Here is an 18,520-nt window from a genome sequence, read left to right as displayed (position 1 = left end):
TATTATCTTCTGACTCTGTACGCGATTTTTTGTTTTTATTTTGTATTTAAGAAACCAGTAAAGGTAAGAAACTCAAATTTGATATAATTAATTTTCTTTCAGTCTCAAATAAAAAAATATTTTATACCTACTAGATTATGTATGGTTTCTAGGCGGAGGGTAGTTTAAAATGTTAAAGCTTAGTACCGTAAGAAAAATAAGATTTAATTTTTAAAAGAATAATAAAAAGCTAGTAAAATAAATTTTTTGACACCTAGATAAAAAATCGGTAAGTAAATAATTTAGATGTAATCTTTAAATTGTTACAATTCACGGTTAATGGCGCAGTAAACATTGATAATAATTGCAGTGCATTAAAGTAAAACTAAACACTAAAAAGCTAATCTTTTAAATAGAGACATGGCTGTAGATGCAAATGTGACTTTATCAATAGTAATTTTGATTTTTGTGTCAATAAAAAAGATGTTGATTTGATTTAGTATCAGGCAATTTGTTTATAAAAGACTCAATATTTTTATTGTGTCTGTGAGGAGATTTTATAGAACAGGGTAAGGTGCAAATCAATACATACCAAGTGGATGGGAGCGACTATGCATGAATTAGGAATTATACCTTCAGTTTATTTAACCCTAGCACAGTCCTAACACCTCTACCAACTAACCTGCTGTCTTTATTATTATTTGAACTTATTAGGTATTCATCTTTCCTTTATGGAATAGTCATTTTGTACTGAATAGTTGCAGTTTTAAGGTATTTGTTATCTTCTGGAACTTTTTTATTTCAAAGCTTTTTATAAATATATATTTATAAAAATCCCATTTTTAATAGTGCTGTGACAGACTGAGTGAGAGAAGCACGGAGGATTCCTGGGCGGCCCCTCCATCCCCATAACAGATGTGAGACAGTCGGTTGTACAGTAATTTGCCAAGAAAGGTAACTCAACACTGAACTCACAGATTTTTCATGTCATGGCAAAAAATCTCTTACCTGGGCTACAAGTTGATCTGAGATATCCAGAGAAGTTTTGTTTGGATAAGGGACCGATTTCGTATATACATTTATGCCATCCAAGCCCCATAAATTACCTGAAACCTCCAAACACTTCAGTGAATAAAGCAAATAATAAACAATGATTATTACTATATACAACTTATTGAACCATTTTTACATGGATTTTAGCAATATTATAAAAAATGCTTGTTTGTTCAAGATTAATTACGGTTTAAAAGTAAATACAACTAAAGTAGTAATCAACAAAAACGTATCTATGATAAACGCTTCACTAGTAATAGTAGAGATACAGATATCAATCGGCTTTTGTTAAACTCAAAATTTGGCATTTTTTACTAATCATAATAATAAAAAAATTTTTAGCTTTTCATTTAATGCATACAAAATTACTTTTATGTCTGTTTATAACTTTTCTCATAGTAAAATTCGTAAAATTACATTGTTTGTAATAAACAGAATTACTTTTGCATTACTTGTTTGTTTGTTTTACTTGAACTTTTAAGTGTAGATTGTGCAGTACATTTTTCTTGTATTCTATATTTCATTAGGTTTACCCCCTCGACCTCTTCATTAGGTTTACCATCAAGTGCATAAAAATAATATTACTAAATTATAATATTTTGTTATGCACTCCCATTTTAATGATTTGTGGTGTAGAACATATTTGTAATTATCAATAAATTATTATGTTTTTAATTTACTAAAAATCTAAAAAACAATTTTATCTAATTTTTCTTTTAGTTCTCGATGCCAAGATAAGGAAACTAAAAAAGCTTTCAATACATATGTGTGCCCGGATCAAATTATACATAAACCAAGATTATACATTTACCAAGATCTATACCTATTGGACAATAAACCTGCTCCGAAATTTCTCAACAGCTGGACTTTTGTGTCCAAGTTTTTCTGGGGCTCTAATCCTACTTAAAGCCTTGGCTACCCATAATAGTATTACTTTTTTGTATGCACCGAAGCATGAGATACAAGACTGCAGGGAAAGACACAGCGGCCAAGTTGTCGAGAGATGGAATCATGTCGTAAATTATAGACCCATAACACTTTTCTGGTTTGGATAATGTCATGACATAAATATCCTGGACTCGTCTGGATAAACTGTAGAAGCTTAGTTTCAGCCTCCATGCTATGAAAACATAAAATCTGAAAACTGAAAAAGCGGCACAACAATAATTGCATACTTTGCATTTTTTAAATCCCAAATGAAGTAAAATTTTGAAGTATTAGGTGGACTCTCATATACTGAGTTCTTAAGCACGACAAAAGGCTGTGAGAATATTTTGAGCTGCAGAGAGGACTTACAATGACCCAACAATTGTGCCATTTTAAGAAACTTGTGATGCCCATAATGAGAAGACTTGCTGAAGTTCGGTGAACTCTACTAATACAATCTGAGAAACACTGCATTACGTAACCTTCCATTGCACTATCTGACGTTTGAAAAGAAGCAAGTGCACATGGGAAGGAATTTCCATAATTCCTTCTACCAGAGTTGAGAAATAAGAAAATGATGGGTCTCAAACTCGCACTACAAAGATGGCTCATTGGCCATTCCTTACAAGTATAAGCTCAAGAGCTTTTGTCACGTCACTTTGTAAGTGTTGTGACCGTATCTAATGGAGAAAGGCAGGAGAAGGAACGTACACAGCCAAGGTATCTGTCTCGAGGCAATCGGGAAACGGTGCCGTGTATTAACGGACTACTTTAGTTGGAAGGTCTCACTGAATACTTCCCTTAACCTATATTCCATTTCTAACCCTTTTGACTTGATAATTTTCTACAATGATAATATTTGTTTAAACTTTCAAAATGTGTATGAATCATTTTGTTTTGATTGTGATGTTTTGATTACCTTCTTACCCTTGACGAGTTTGTGCAAGAGAAACATCACTCGAGGGGTGGAAAAATTACATTCTGTATATTTGTCTGTCTTTATGTCTTCTGTTTTTCTGTTCGCACAATATCTCAAAATCCAACTTTCCTCTATACTTGATATTATATGTGAATCTTCATTTACATATGAGGAACACTGAGTTCGATGATGGTGCAAGTCATTCAAATGGATTTAGCTAACCGTTAATGAATATTTTTACATTGGAGTTATGGATATCCATGATGACAATGAGGATATAGCAGGATAATTACATTTCTAAACAAACTCAATACACTCATAAGAGATTTAAACGTGTGACATATTATTAACACATGCAACCCAACACTTCTAACACGTACATTGTCTTATATTTACTTAGTCTGTAGATTTATTATTTAAGGACTGATATGGAATTTAATTAAAAAAAAATGTAAGTGTATGATATGGCATATATATCGAGAAAGATTTTATATATAGATTTTAAACTTTGCCTGTTACAACACGTGTTGTGTTTGGCGTACTGCTATCTTGTAAACTTGTAATAAAAGTTCAGTCGTTGTAGCAAATATTCCTGAGACAACTGAATAGCGTATGATTCTACATATAATTTAACTATTCCTATCGCATAACCAAAAATAAAATACCTGTAATTAAAATACAATATTATCATAAATATACATTTGTTTTTAAACAGTAATACATAACTATTTAAAGTATACAATGTTATATAGCAATACCTGATTATGTAGAGTACACAATGTTAACACCCGTGGGCCCACGTCAGTAAGACGGATCAGGATAATTATTCCTGTTTCTAAATAATATAGACTTTTTGGGGTTGAAAGTGATATATATATATATATATATATATATATATATATATCACAAATTGAATCGCAATATATATTTATATATATATATATATATATATATATATATATATATATATATATATATATATATCACAAATTGAATCGCAATATATATTTATATATATATATATATATGAATACTTACAGTACAAATGTTAACACTGTCGGCCGCACGTGAATATTACGGATAGGATAAGCACACTTGTTACATATCAGTGTGCAGTGTCACTAATAAATTTAAGGTCATGCCTTAAAACACATATTTAATACAAAGGGTTATTTTTAATGCAAAACATAATGCTAATTGTACAAATTAAGTGAATTTTAGATTGATTCTGTATAGTAAATACTGTAGGGAGCTCAGGTTAGGTGTACCGTGGGGTACAGATGAGCGGGGTAGATTTGAGCGAATTGCTTGAACTAGCCATACCCCACCCCTCTACACCAGTACCTGCCTACACAGGATTATAAACTCTTTGTCTGCACTGCGTTCATTTCCGTTATTTACTCAAGAGTATCATTTTAGTCGTTCTTAACAGTATAATGGAGCCTGTGTTTATTTAATCAGTACTCGTAATTTAGGAATGAATGAAATTTATTCATAATTATTATAAGTTTGCATATGTGTAATGCCTATTTAAGTATGCAATTATGATTTAACTATATTTAATTTTTTGTGGAACCATTACAAGGCGGCCGATATTTTTATTTACGCTATCAGTACTTTTTTAATTCATGTAGTTTGAACGTAAGAAATTAATTGATAACTACAAAAGTAATAATACAATTAATAATACTAAACACATAATGTGTCACAATCATAATAAAATTATTACCATCATTAGAATTACTAACCAATGAGAATAGTGTTATAGATAAAAATAAAATAAGAAGAAAGACCGAAACAATATGGTTATTAACACTATGCAAACATAAAGTTTTTCCAATTCGAGAAAATATTTATAATAATCTAAATAATTATAGTCTAGCTTTAATTTATAAAATTTATAGAAGCTCCATACAGTACTAGTTAGTGATCAGTAGGCCTTTCTGCGGTTTTGTATCAGGCTTCAATTAGTTTTGGCATTAAGGCAAAGAGAGTCAGACAGTCTTTCTTAGCGGAACACCGCCAAATCTGCGCTAACATAAACTTCCATGGTGTTCGATAGATTTTCAATAGGATTAAGGTTAGGGCTTCGTGGTGGCCAAATCATAACTCTAATATCAAGGTCATCAAACCATTTCTGTGCGTGTTGTGACTTATGGTAGCTACATTGTCTTGTTGGAAAATGACATTTTCACCAAGCAATTTGTTAGCTGATAGAAAAATAAATTCCACTAAAGTTTGGCAATACTAAGCACTTTTCATTGCTAAATAAACAAACTGAAGCTCTCCAGGACCTTCTCTTGATATGCAACATCATATCATCACTGCCTATCCAACAACCAGAACGGGAGCAACTCAATTTTGTAAAGATTGTTCAGTATTGGTACGTCGTACACTGACTCTATGCGTTGGGAAAAGTTCAAAACAGCTTTTGTCAGAAAGCAATACACGCCACTACGCTTATTTTACCCCCCACCATGCCGAGTAAGCCTTGCAACAAAACTTTGCAAGTTCTTGGGCCTCGTCCTTTAGCAAAGGTTTACGGATGGCATATAAGATTTATACCTGCATCTCGAGTTCTGGAACTCACAGTTGCTACACTCGTATTTTAATGGATGTCTTCTTCATAATGCTTGATAAATCAGGAGCACTAGCATTTCGTTACTTTTTGCACATAATAAGATCTTGTCGAGGCGTAGTTTCACGCGACCTAACACTCCGAGGAGCGTTAATCACTGTACCGGCTTGAAAGCGTGTCACTGTATTTTCCACACACGTTTTAGACACATTAACTTAGATGAATTATTGGCCTGTACGTACCATTAACTCGCCTCTTAACTTCCTCTAACACAGATAAAACGACCCATAATCACGACTTTAACTTTTGAAATTATCGAAATACAGATGATGTTAAGAACGTAGATGTACTACTGTTACAAGGCTATCTGTTTATGCGCACGCTTCACTAAAACAAAGCCTTTGGATAACGCTGCCGTGAAATTGAATATATATTTATCTGAAGGCTTACAATAGTGAAATGAAAACTCGTATTTATTACAAAATTTCCCAAACACAAAATTCTGTTTTCAATGTGACAATTTTTGTAAAACAATTTATTGTAACGTGATATATCATTATCTAAAATTATCATTAAATTACAGAAAACGTGCTGGGATAATTTAATAAATGTAGGACAAGCCATTTAGATGATACAAAAATAGAATGTATAAAACGTGATTTTATTTATGAAGGGGAGGGGGTTCTTAAAGCACGTAAAGGCATGCAGCTTCTATAATTTTTAAGATACAATATGGAAATTTCCAATTAAAAACTTGGATTTAAAGGCTTAAATCAGCCATTTATTAATAGTAATCAAAGACTGTTAGTTTAGGGCCAGACCCAAAACATGCTGTTATAGAGACGGGTGTCTCTAAACATTGTAGCGACTCTACTTAACTTATTAATATAACTAGATAAATGTTATTTGTCTTCTTATTTTTAATTTTTTTAATGTGGTGTTCTGACCACCTAGAAGTTGTATCCCATGCATATGGTTTGCTTTCACCATGGTAACAAAAAAATTATAAAATATAATATTTACTGTATACAAAAATATGTTTTTTTAAGTTAGAGTGGTTCGCAGTTGCGCATTAGCCAACACGAAACCGTTATTTATTTATTAAAATGTTTTAAAATCTCAGCATGACTTAATCGTATCATATAGATTTTTTTATAAAATACTGGTATAAATTTCATTAATTAAATCAACACTTAAGTATTTTTATACCAAGTAAGCTGGCAGGGATGGGTCCCTTCAGATCGATGATTGTGGAGTCCTTGCCGTAGTAAAGCCAAAGTTTTCTTCGCACATAAGCATGCAGTTGTTTGAACAGTGGCCTAATTTTCTTCATCAGTTTGGCAATTACATTCTCAAAATCGTCCGTCTCGTACTTGGCTATCCACTTGGCTGCATTGTCAGTGTAGTCTGGAAATATAGAAGTAGAGGTATAATGCATTTATTTGTATACCAAGGAGGCTACCAGGGATGGATCCCTTCAGACCGAGGGTTGGGGAGTCCTCGCCGAAGTAAACCCCACATATGTTTTTGGACATAACCATGCAGTTGTTTGGACAATGGCCTGATTTTTTTCATCAGTTTAACAATCACATTTAAAAAATCAGAAAATGGTCTGAGTAGACGATGGTCTAATAGCTAGATTGTCAATTAGAAGATGGTCTGATTAGCTAAGTCTCCTGTTTAGCTATCCACTTGGCATCGTTATCAGTGTAGTCTGAAAAAATACAATGTATTTATGTGTATACCATAACAATGAAGGAGTGGATACCGTCATATCAATGATTGTGGAGTCCTCGCCCTAGGAAAGCTAAAGTTTTCTTCACACATAAGGATGCAGATGTTTGAACAGTGGCCTGTTTTTTTGCATCAGCTTGGCAATCACATTCTAAAAATAATTTGTCTCATACAGTGTAGTATTAAAATAAAGGTTTGTTGTTAAATGAAGCCTTTTAATTAAATAAATTGAACATAACATTTACTAGTATGCTGTTGTAAGATCACATAGCCAACTATTTAAAGTATTAGGTAACATTAGTAGATGTGTAAATATTTCACTTTTATGTTGTTAATTTCATAAATTTTATCTTAAAATATATGTTATGTAATAAAAATTAGGCAATAGGCTCTAGCCTGATATATGAATATTCTTGAGATTTATTTGCGAATTAAATTAAATTGCCCTATTATATTTCCTATTTATTATTTTTCTGTTGCTAAATTCACAAAGTTAAATGTATTCAATTTATAAATACTAAGATCATATAAAAAGTTATACTAATGATTTCTAAATAATTAGAGTTCACATGGAAAAAGTATCTTCTTAACATCTGCCTACACTTCTTACATATTTCAAAATTGAATTTATAACTAGATATATACTGGTACTTTATTTTTTACTCATAGTACACCACACAGCAGTAAGTAAAAATAAAAAATATATAAACGGGTGTTTTACTGCAAAACTTTTATTTTAGTAGAAAATAATTTCAGAGTATTAAATTTTTTGGTGCAGTTGTTACATTGAGGCCAAGATACTGACATTATATTTGAAAAAAATGTACTTCATTTTTTAATTAAAAATATTCTTTTGGCTGTACGTCTGGTTGTGTAAGAAAAATGTTCTGCTGAGAATTGTCATTTGTTATATAAGACTGTTGAAAATCTTTAAACATAAAAACATACTGTATGGGTTGTATTTTTAATTTGCTTCTTTCTAGGAATATTACAAACAACATCTTATTAGAAACAAAAACAAACACTGAACAAAATGATACATAACAATTTATGTTTTGCATATTGTACCTGATTTTACAGTTGTTTTAAAGAAATGAAAAGTAGTGCCAGTTAAGGGTGAAATGCATTCCAGTTCTATGGTTAAGGGCCTAATTGAGAATCATGAATTGAATGTCCTCTCAAGGGTTAAAAGTGGCAACCACAGAGCCTCTAAATACAACATAAACTATTTATTAGTTTCAATTGAGCCACTTCAAATCAAAGCAAATGGAGCTGATTTTTCAACTGGTTATGTGAAAATAAGTTGTTTACAGACCTCTAATCCTCTCGGCGTTAGAACTCGATTTTTTCTTACACGGCTGGGGTGTTAGGTGCCTAATAATTCTCGGTTACACAGTAGTTTATAAAGACATCGCTACATGCGTTTCTATCTCTTAATACTTTATCTATAGTGTATTGTTGTACAAAACAGATTATACGCTTTCTGCCATGTATTTTTTAAGACAGTCATAGTTTTTAGTTAGCTTTATTACTCATAGAAATTTAAAATTGCACAATAGGTTGACGTAATCTTTTGTTACCAATAATTCGGGTTTAGTAATAAATTGGTTACTTTTTTAAAATGAGTTTGTTTATATTTTCTGAAAGTAGAAAATATTGTTAACAAAATAAATTTCTTAAATAATAGAAATTTGAGTTTTATGTTTTCTAGTGAGGGTGGAGTGTTTAAAAGATTTTGTTTTGTAATTCATTGGGCATTAATATTATTAAAATGCTAGTTCCGGAAATATAATATATTTTTATTATAATCCCTATTTAAGTGGCTTTTATACCAAGGTGTGGTATAGTCAATGACTGTAGAGTTAAATGGAATTACTTACAGTATTGATTTGTATTTAGACATCTTTCAAGATATGCACAGTGTCTTACGAGTAACCCGGTAAACTTCTCAGGTGGTTTCTCTCATCAAAATAATTTAAAATGTCATACAGACATATGCCCGGAAACGCTTTGTTAGCGAGCTACGGCTAGCGAAAGATTCCGGCCGATTTTCTAAGAAAGGACGGAAATAAAGCAAAACTGATGTTTTATGGCGTATATATTTTGATTGAAAAAGCTGAAAAATTGATTAAAATACCTGTAAGACCACCCATTTCTGAAATATCAGACAAAAAATACAAAATTCTGTCCCGAAAAACATGCTTTGTTTAGAATTTAAGCACTTTAACTTTATTAAATGGGCAATAAATACACAACCTTTTTGACCAAAACTTTTAGAGAATTTAATTCCGAAGAGAATAATGTAAAATAAACAAACACAAGGATTAAAAATATTAATGTTTAATTAAATCAACACGTTGGAACAATAAGACAAAACAACTATCTGTTTATTTATATATAATGTATATATAAAAGAACGTTCTTCGTCAATACCCTTAGATGTAAGGAGTTGTTTGCCCATAAAGTTTGGTAGGATCGTCGTAGAGATGGTTTGTTCATGTCATTGTGTTTTAAAACGGGTGAGAAATATGTTTATCCTTCATAAAGTCCAACAAAATATTTGAATTGATACGGTGAAAATGTTAAATCGATATCTCAATCCGTCTGGAAAATATTCAGCCGTATCAGGACTTAATTTACACTCTGTATATGACCTAATTTCCTTCCTCGCCACAAACAGCCTAAATTGAAACTCCTACTGCCAAAAAACTATATTCCTGAAGATTTATTATCTAAAATAATAATATCTCATTCCATTTTCTGTAGGGAATTTCATAGGGATAGCCTTGATACTGTTTTTACTGTAAATAAATCTACTGTATGAGTTTGTATACTCGTATATACAATTATTTACTACATAATTATGTGTGTTATACTCACTGTTGAGTACTGCAGCCTCATTTTCCAATTCCACATACTCCTGGAAACGATCCTTAACCGCCTTTCCAACGCTGGTGTGCCATCCGTCCCAGTAGTATGCCATCTCACAAGGATTGTCGGAGTTTGCTAGCTTATTAGATATATCTGGAAATAGAGTAACATAATTGATGACAATTATTGTAAGTCCAATTGAGTAAAGAGGCTTACGAGGTCCATTCAATGATTAGCTCCGTGAAGTATCAGTTTTTTCCACGCGTGTTGAGGTATTATGCATCGGAAAATATCAATAACAGTATTGTATCCATTTCTGTAAAATTCATGGTGATACTTGTGATCCAAATTAGCAAATTTTACAACGTGATTTTAGTGATGACTTAATTAGTTGCACTCAAGTTTATCTATGGTTTAAATATTTTAAAGAAAATAGTCATGGAAGTGCAGAAAGGCTAAAAACGAGCTAAAGTTGTGAAAATATTGAAAAAGTGCTTGAATTATGATGACAGTAAAAAACCGATCACCGTAAAACAAATAAGTGATAATGTAAGAATAAGTTCACACGTTTTTATTGGTGATTTCGATTAAGATTTGTATGTGCAAAGTTTGTCCCGAAATTACTTTTACCTCAGGAAATAAAAACTTGCATTCCGGCCAATCAAAATTTCATCTAGTGCAATGTGATGAGTCTTGAATTTTTTATTCCTCAAAATGAAATGTCATCTGAAAGATCAACAGTTTCAATACGTAGTGAAGATAAAAATGGAACACAGCAACTTCTCCAGGCTCCAAAAATCAGCACCAAAACCTGCTTTCAGAAATGGAAATGGGTAAAAGTGTATGGTATCAAGACTACTTTAAAGGATAATAAAGGAAAAGTTTAAAAACCGTATCTAAAATCCTTCTTACTAATAATCCGGGTACCTTTTTAATGTACCACTTGAATTTGACACCTTCAGAGTAATAAAATATCCTCATACCTAGCCTACACAGTAAGCCCTGAAAAGTGTTCTAACTTTTCTTTAGAAAATATATTCAATCCAAGGTGAAACTTTATGTGATGGTAAGCAGTTCTCAAAGCTTGAAACATTGCAATGTAATAAAATATATTTTATATTTAATTTTCTAATGTAAATGTTGTACTTGCATGCATATTGTATATCAAATTGTATCATTATTCCATAATCGAAATGTCTAATAATAATAATATAGCATACATTACACCTCGGAGAATAGTTATATGTATACGGATAGATATTTCCATATCATGTTTAAAAAATATAAAAATAATAGGAAAACATGCAAAAACGAACAAAAATCATATTTTTATTATACTGCTCCTGTAGAGACAATGAGCACACCTCTTCCCCTAGATTACTCTTGATATTTTAGTGTAGGAGTCTCAGATGTGAAAACGATGCTGAGTTCAATTGGTGCTTCTTCGTCATCGACTTCTTTAGATCTCGTCAGACAAATACGGATTACAGATTGTAGGAGTACAGTCTGGGACTGTCAGATTTCAGATGCTGCACTAAGTGAAAGGTGAATTAGAGCTGAACTCAACATTCGCATTGAATTAGCCATTCCCACCATTGCTACATTCTTTGAACTCATTATTGACCAATTAGAAGGAAAAACACTGCTACTACAAGGGTATTGAACTTGAGCAAAGCCCTGACAGTGAATACGTAAACTCTTAACAAAATTATCCTTCTTGGTTGTACAAGATATCACAGCATAATATTTTAGGAGTTAATTGAATAATATTGAGCAGGCCGTTGAAATTAAACATACGCAACATAATAAAGTCCAGCAAATTAAATCCCGGGCTTAGCCAGTTCTAAGGTGTGTTTCAGAGGGTTCTGTCTTGAAGCCTGTTCTTTTCACTAATGACCTTCCTAAATATATGGAAGAATTTGTCACAACTTCGATGTATTCCGATGATACAGTCTTACTACCAGTGCTAAAAGTATACTATTCATTGTTTGAACCTTATCTCTGGGTCTCTTACTGTGAGGGAACTCTTGATCAGGTAACTTACATCACATTGTAGTAATCCAGGGATGGCAGGGAGGGCACTTGTTGCCTTGTAACTGAGAGAGAGAGCTTTGGTTCATCCTTTATCAACCTATCAATACTAACGGTTGTAGCTCTCAATATACTGGAGGCAGTTGCATTGCTTTATGAGAGCACACTACCTAGAGGTTCCAACATCATAACAACACTTTACGTGCAGCAAACTTCCATCTTGCTGTGCACCGACTAGCTCTGTTTGAGGGGAAGTTCTTATACATGGGAATAACGCTTTGGAATCACTAATCAGCAGACCTCAAGAAGTTTAAGATAAAAAGTTTCAAAATTTAAGTAAAGATGTGGCTGCTACATAAAAACTACACTACACTAAAGAAAAATATCTTGGAAGAAAATTTGCATTACGTGATGAAAATTGAAGACCAATATAAACTTTTTAAATATCAATTTTATTATTAGTTTAGTTATGGTGTTAAAATTCTCCATGAGTTTGTAAATAAAGAATATTAACTATTGTCTATGTGTAAAAAAAAAAAAACAGTTGTACAGCCGTCCTTTGGGATCGTGTCAGGAGATTATAGACCACTCAATTGTGCATCTGATGAGACAATGAGAACAATTTTCATTTATATTATACTTGATATTCTAGTCTAAGGTATCTCTGATGTCAAAACGATTTAAATAGTTCTTTTAGAGCTTCTTCGTTGCCGAATTAATTTTTATATCTCTTTACACAGACGTTAACTCCAGATTCAAGGAGTGTGACAGTGTCAGATATCAGACAATGCACCAAGTGGAAGGTGAAAGGAAGCTGAACTCTACATTAGCATAGACAATATTGTTAGTGTTTTCTTTTCTCGTTTTTACAACAGACATACTCATACTGCCAAATTGGATGAGGGAGAGCATCCATTATTAAGCACGTTCACTGCAGACCACGGTCCGGACAGTACCATGTCCCACTGTACAGGACTGTCCGGATAGTTGCACTACCAACCTTACAGATACTGCCTACAATCTTGGATGAGATCTCTGAAATGTTTCAAACTTTTTCAGTCCCACTGTGCACGACTGTCCGGATAGTTGCACTACCAACCTTACAGAGACTGCCTACAATCTTGGATGAGATCTCTGAAATGTTTCAAATTTGTTCAGTCCCACTGTGCACGACTGTCCGGATAGTTGCACTGCCAACCTTACAGAGACTGCCTACAATCTTGGATGAGATCTCTGAAATGTTTCAAACTTGTTCAGTCCCACTGTGCACGACTGTCCGGATAGTTGCACTACCAACCTTACAGAGACTGCCTACAATCTTGGATGAGATCTCTGAAATGTTTCAAATTTGTTCAGTCCCAGTGTGCACGACTGTCCGGATAGTTGCACTACCAACCTTACAGAGACTGCCTACAATCTTGGATGATATCTCTGAAATGTTTCAAACTTGTTCAGTCCCACTGTGCACGACTGTCCGGATAGTTGCACTACCAACCTTACAGAGACTGCCTACAATCTTGGATGAGATCTCTGAAATGTTTCAAATTTGTTCAGTCCCACTGTGCACGACTGTCCGGATAGTTGCACTACCAACCTTACAGAGACTGCCTACAATCTTGGATGAGATCTCTGAAATGTTTCAAACTTGTTCAGTCCCACTGTGCACGACTGTCCGGATAGTTGCACTACCAACGCTACAGAGACTGCCTACAATCTTGGATGAGATTTGTTTCAAACTTGTTCTACATGTATTGTGTATATATGATGTATGCTCTCTTTTACATCAGTTAAACCTATGAATCCGAGAAAACTGTCCTGACAGTGTCAATGAAACAGATGAATTTTGTCTTCTTTATTACTGTTATTTTAATGTCATGAAATGGCAACAATAGGTTCCTAAGGAAATCCAAACAGTTGCAGCACTTCCAAGAACACTGCAGATACCTACAATACTCAAGCTCCAAGTTCAGAGCAAGGTGATAACACGGCAGGTATGTCGAAGGGATGGGAAAACGTCACAAATAAGATACGTGTGAATGGTACGTGTGGAAGAACCAGGGCTATGCTCTGATGTCTTCCACCGAAGATAGCAAACTGATAACAGAGATCTGTAAAAAGTTTTCGTTCTTGTAAAATACATGTGGGTCCTTACAATGTCCTTTGTAAAAAAATGTGTATAATTTTTAATATTCCAACCATACAACTAATATTGCTCTTCCAATTTTTATTTGACAGAAAAAACACACCACAGCACTGCTTTTTCTAGTTTATTACCTAGGTTTAAAAAGCCTATACCAAAATTTCGGGTCACTGTACGGTCTTGTCAATTATTTATACATAAGAACGTAATATTATCTAATATGATGATTTAATATCGTAATGAACAAAAATAGTACCAACTGAGTTAAAGTATTGAATTAGAATTATGTCACATAATAGATGAATAATGGTCGTTTTTGGCGATCAAAATAAGGAAAATGAAGCGATATTAATATAAATACCATAAAACACCAAATAAGATAAGACCCACTTCGACATATATGTAAGAAGATAGTTTGAACAGTGCAGCAAATTGACACAAGTCTCACCAAATATATTTTGATTATCATAAAATGTGTTTATTTCAATTAAATGTTTTATTTGAAATTTGTTTAAAGAAAAGAGATTAAAGTAATGACAATAAATACGGACTTAATAGACTCATATTATTACACATATATTTTCATATACTTAGCACCTTATTTTAAATATTTCAATTTTAGGTTTTAGAGGATCACTAGATTTCAAAATACAAACTTTGGGATATAGTTTAGGAATGATATAATTTTAAAAACATGTAACTGTTTTAACATTATATTGTTTTACCACCTAGATCATTTCACATACTTATAGAATAAAAAATGAATTTAAGATAAAGTAGAAGATTTGTATACTTGTAGCATATATTGATAAAGAGGACTCACCATCAATATTGAGAGTAGGTGTACTGTTTGAGGACTGATATTCCTTGATTTTCATGCTGCTGTAAATATCTACCATCTCGGCTATCACATTAGCTAGCTAAAAAGGCATGTCGATTATTTGTTACAAGATTCTGAGATGTAATATTAGCTATAAAAATAAATATAGCAAAAGAACGATAGATATAATTAGTTCAATATAATTAATGAAATATAATTCTTGGAGGGTTGATGGGACCTCATACTATACGAAAGATGGTGGCCAGCTCATACAGGAGATACTTACACATTACAAACTGTAATTTGTTTATGTACTAAGTCTTTTCATATAAAAATTCAGGTACAACATTAACCATAGAGTCTAAGCATTCATCGTCTAAAATGTAGATAAAGTCAAATGTTACAAATACAATTACAAACACAAGTTTGAGTTTGCTCATAGTATACAATTGTTGCCAGTGACGTAACTAAGACGGGCCTTCAGGGGCGGTCTTACTTTCGAGGCCGCACGGGTAGTGGCGACCCCGAGGTACCCTAGCTAATGCTCCAGATCCCTTCTCTTCTTGTTCTGGAGGCCTATGGCTGGCACACTTTTCTATGTGTCAGCCTATCTCTCTTCTTCACTCTCTTCTATCTGAGGTAAAGTTCCTCAACTCTTCGATCTAGTTTCCCTTTCATTTCTCCCACTAGGGGCCAAGCCACGGTGGAACAGCGTAGGCCAGGGCTGAATGGCTGGTGGCAAACCAGTCTTTACTATGCGGACTCTGGACACCGGCGACCCTCCAGTTTAAAAGCAGCTTACCCAGGCATGCGGGGCTCTGTCTGGGTTGACCTTCCATTCCCTAGCTTCTCGTGGGAATAACATGAAAAGAAACAAAAACAAAAACCAAAACCAACCAACCCTTGAAACAGTTCCTGAAGCTGTTTCTAACCTACCTCTTCCTGCTGAGGTAGCTCCTGAAGCTACCTCGCACATACCACCACCTGGCAACACAACTCAAGAGGTTGTTATGCAAACAACCCTACCTTCTCCTCAACAAAGTGCCTTAGGAACACAGGAGGTTCCATTGCACACTGAAGCTCCCATACATGGCAAGGCTTTATCTGAGGAAGGCAGTACAAGCGCTGAGGAAGCAAAATCCCTTCAAGATATAGAAGATCAGCTCCTCAACAGCCCAAGCACTCCCATGTCTACAGGTACGCTGGATGATGCCACAGAGCAACTCGGCAACCTCAGAATGAAGAGGCCCAATCTCACCACTGCTCAAAGAAGAGAAGCACTAAAGGCTAAACTTCTTGAAAAGGGTGAAGCTTTTGACCCTTCCAAGTGGAGGAGGGGGAAAAAGAAGAAGAAAAAGAATCCAGAACGGCAGGAGGTCTCAACTCCGGGCCCAACTGCGGTTACCAAGGCGGGGGAGGGGTCGGCCAAACGCCCCAGAGGCACCTTGGTCACCCCGCCCTCCGCTGAGGGACCCGCAAAGAAGGCTAGGAGGGAAACCCAAAAGCCCGAAACCCACGATCCCGAGGCCTCTGGTAGCACACCCAAGGCTACCTACAGAGAGGTCGCAGCGATAAAAATGGCCATAGCCCTCGAAGGCTACCCGGAAGCGAAGCTTAGTGCAGAGCAAGGAGAAGCCATCGAGGACGCAATTATGGAAGAAATCCAACCCCTGGAGGATGGTTCCGTTCCATCGTTTGCGGGCACCTACCTAGAGAAAGGTGTTTTAATTGCTTCCTGCATCAACGAGCACACCAAACGTTGGCTGGAAGAAGTTATTCAAAGAATAAAACCTCTGGGAGATGACATCTCTCTGAGAGTGGGTCTGCGTAAGGACATCTTGAGGTCCACTAGGGTGTTTTTCAGAGCTCACCCGAAGCTTCTGAAGAAGACACCTGAAAAGGTACTTGAGATGTTCAATAAGCAGAACCCCAACCTGAATGTAAACGAGTGGAAAATCCTTCCATCCAAGCCAGATCCGAAAGGTTACGGATTCGTCTGCTTCCTGGACGAGGTCTGCTACAAGGCTGTGAAGGCTTCCAACTGTAGAGCCAACCTAGGACTCTGGCAGGTCTCAATTGTCTCCTCGACAGTCAAGGACAATGCCACGAGTTCTACAAATCAACCTCCAGCACAGTAGGGCTGCCTCGGCAGCCTTCTGCCAGTTCTTCCTCCAGGAGGGATTTGATCTGGCATTGATTCAAGAACCATGGCTTCACCAAGGGAGAGTGGCGGGCCTAAATGAAACCAAAGGTAAGTTAATTTACTGTACCTCTCTAAGGAATGTCAGAACCTGCATCCTGTTGAAGAGAGGCTTGGATTTTCTAACTCTCAACGAATTCTGCTCCAGAGATCTCACTGTGGGCACACTGACCTGGAAGAATGGAGGCACAGTGCAGAGCACAATTGCAGGCTCCGTATACTTGCCATATGATGCCAGGGAACTCCCTCCATCAAGAGACCTAGAGCTCCTGGTGGAAGAAGCACAAGCCAGACGTCAACAACTTCTTCTAGGTTGTGACGCCAACGCCCATCACTCTGCTGGATGGGGCAGCACCAACACTAACCCCAGAGGTGAGGCACTTTTACAATTTCTTCTAAGTAGGGACCTATTTATATGTAATAAAGGTAACCGCCCTACGTTCGCAACACGAATTAGACAAGAAGTTATTGACATAACAATCTGCACACAAGGTATACTTGGAATGGTTGATAAGTGGCACCACGTAAGCGAAGAGGCCTCATTATCGGATCACAGGTATATCCGCTTTAACTTGCAAGATGAGGCTGCAGAGGTCCTCTATCGCAATCCCAGGAGGACTGACTGGTTGGGATATAAGTCTGACCTTCAGTCACAGTTGGGATCGGTAGGCGGAAGGGTGCGATGCTTCACAGACATAGATCAGATAGCTTCTGACCTGCAGAATGCTATAATCAATAGCTTCCACGACAATTGCCCATTGCGACGGGGGAAGAGTCGAACCAATACTAAGTGGTGGACTGCGGACCTCGCTCGCAAAAGGGCTAATGTCAGGAAGCTGTACAATCAATGCAAAAGGAGCCGTATCTGGGAGTCCTATCATAGAGCTCTAACAGAATACAGCCTAGCAATTAAAAAAGCAAAACAAAGTTCCTGGAGGCAGTTTACACAGAAGGTAAATGAGTTAAGCGCGGCAGGTAGACTGCAACGCTTACTAGCCTCAAGTCCAACCGGTCACTTGGGATCTTTAAGGTCCCAGGGAGGTCAACACTCTTCCGGGTCTAGTGATAGCCTCAAACTTCTCCTTGAGACTCACTTCCCTGATTGTATCTTTGAGAATGACGACACTGGAACGTCTGGTAACCACGAGGCAGGCTCACGGCCAAGAGCTTGTCGTGGTAGCTGGGCCATTGCCAGAAGGATTTTCACTCTCTCTAAAGCCAAATGGGCAATTTCTAAATTTGCCCCTTTCAAATCTGCAGGAGGGGAT

The 18,520-nt window shown here is 35.5% G+C and overlaps 1 protein-coding gene across 1 annotated transcript in view; it reads right to left on the bottom strand.

Annotated features, from left to right (window-relative positions):
• LOC124369568 (angiotensin-converting enzyme-like) overlaps positions 1-18,520 on the bottom strand; it is a 64,506-nt gene that overhangs the window by 20,078 nt on the left and 25,908 nt on the right. The window contains exons 4-7 of the mRNA XM_046827595.1: positions 15,056-15,152; positions 10,071-10,214; positions 6,666-6,863; positions 988-1,085 (exon numbers count right to left, since the gene is read on the bottom strand). Of these exons, the coding sequence (XP_046683551.1) occupies positions 988-1,085; positions 6,666-6,863; positions 10,071-10,214; positions 15,056-15,152 (537 nt within the window). The remainder of the gene's footprint in view (positions 1-987; positions 1,086-6,665; positions 6,864-10,070; positions 10,215-15,055; positions 15,153-18,520) is intronic.

The sequence above is a fragment of the Homalodisca vitripennis genome, chromosome X (genome assembly GCF_021130785.1).
Source record: "Homalodisca vitripennis isolate AUS2020 chromosome X, UT_GWSS_2.1, whole genome shotgun sequence".
In the NCBI taxonomy this organism is placed as follows: domain Eukaryota; kingdom Metazoa; phylum Arthropoda; class Insecta; order Hemiptera; family Cicadellidae; genus Homalodisca; species Homalodisca vitripennis.
The sequence above is the reverse complement of the archived record's forward strand: the minus strand, read 5'-3'. Positions and strand labels throughout refer to the sequence as shown.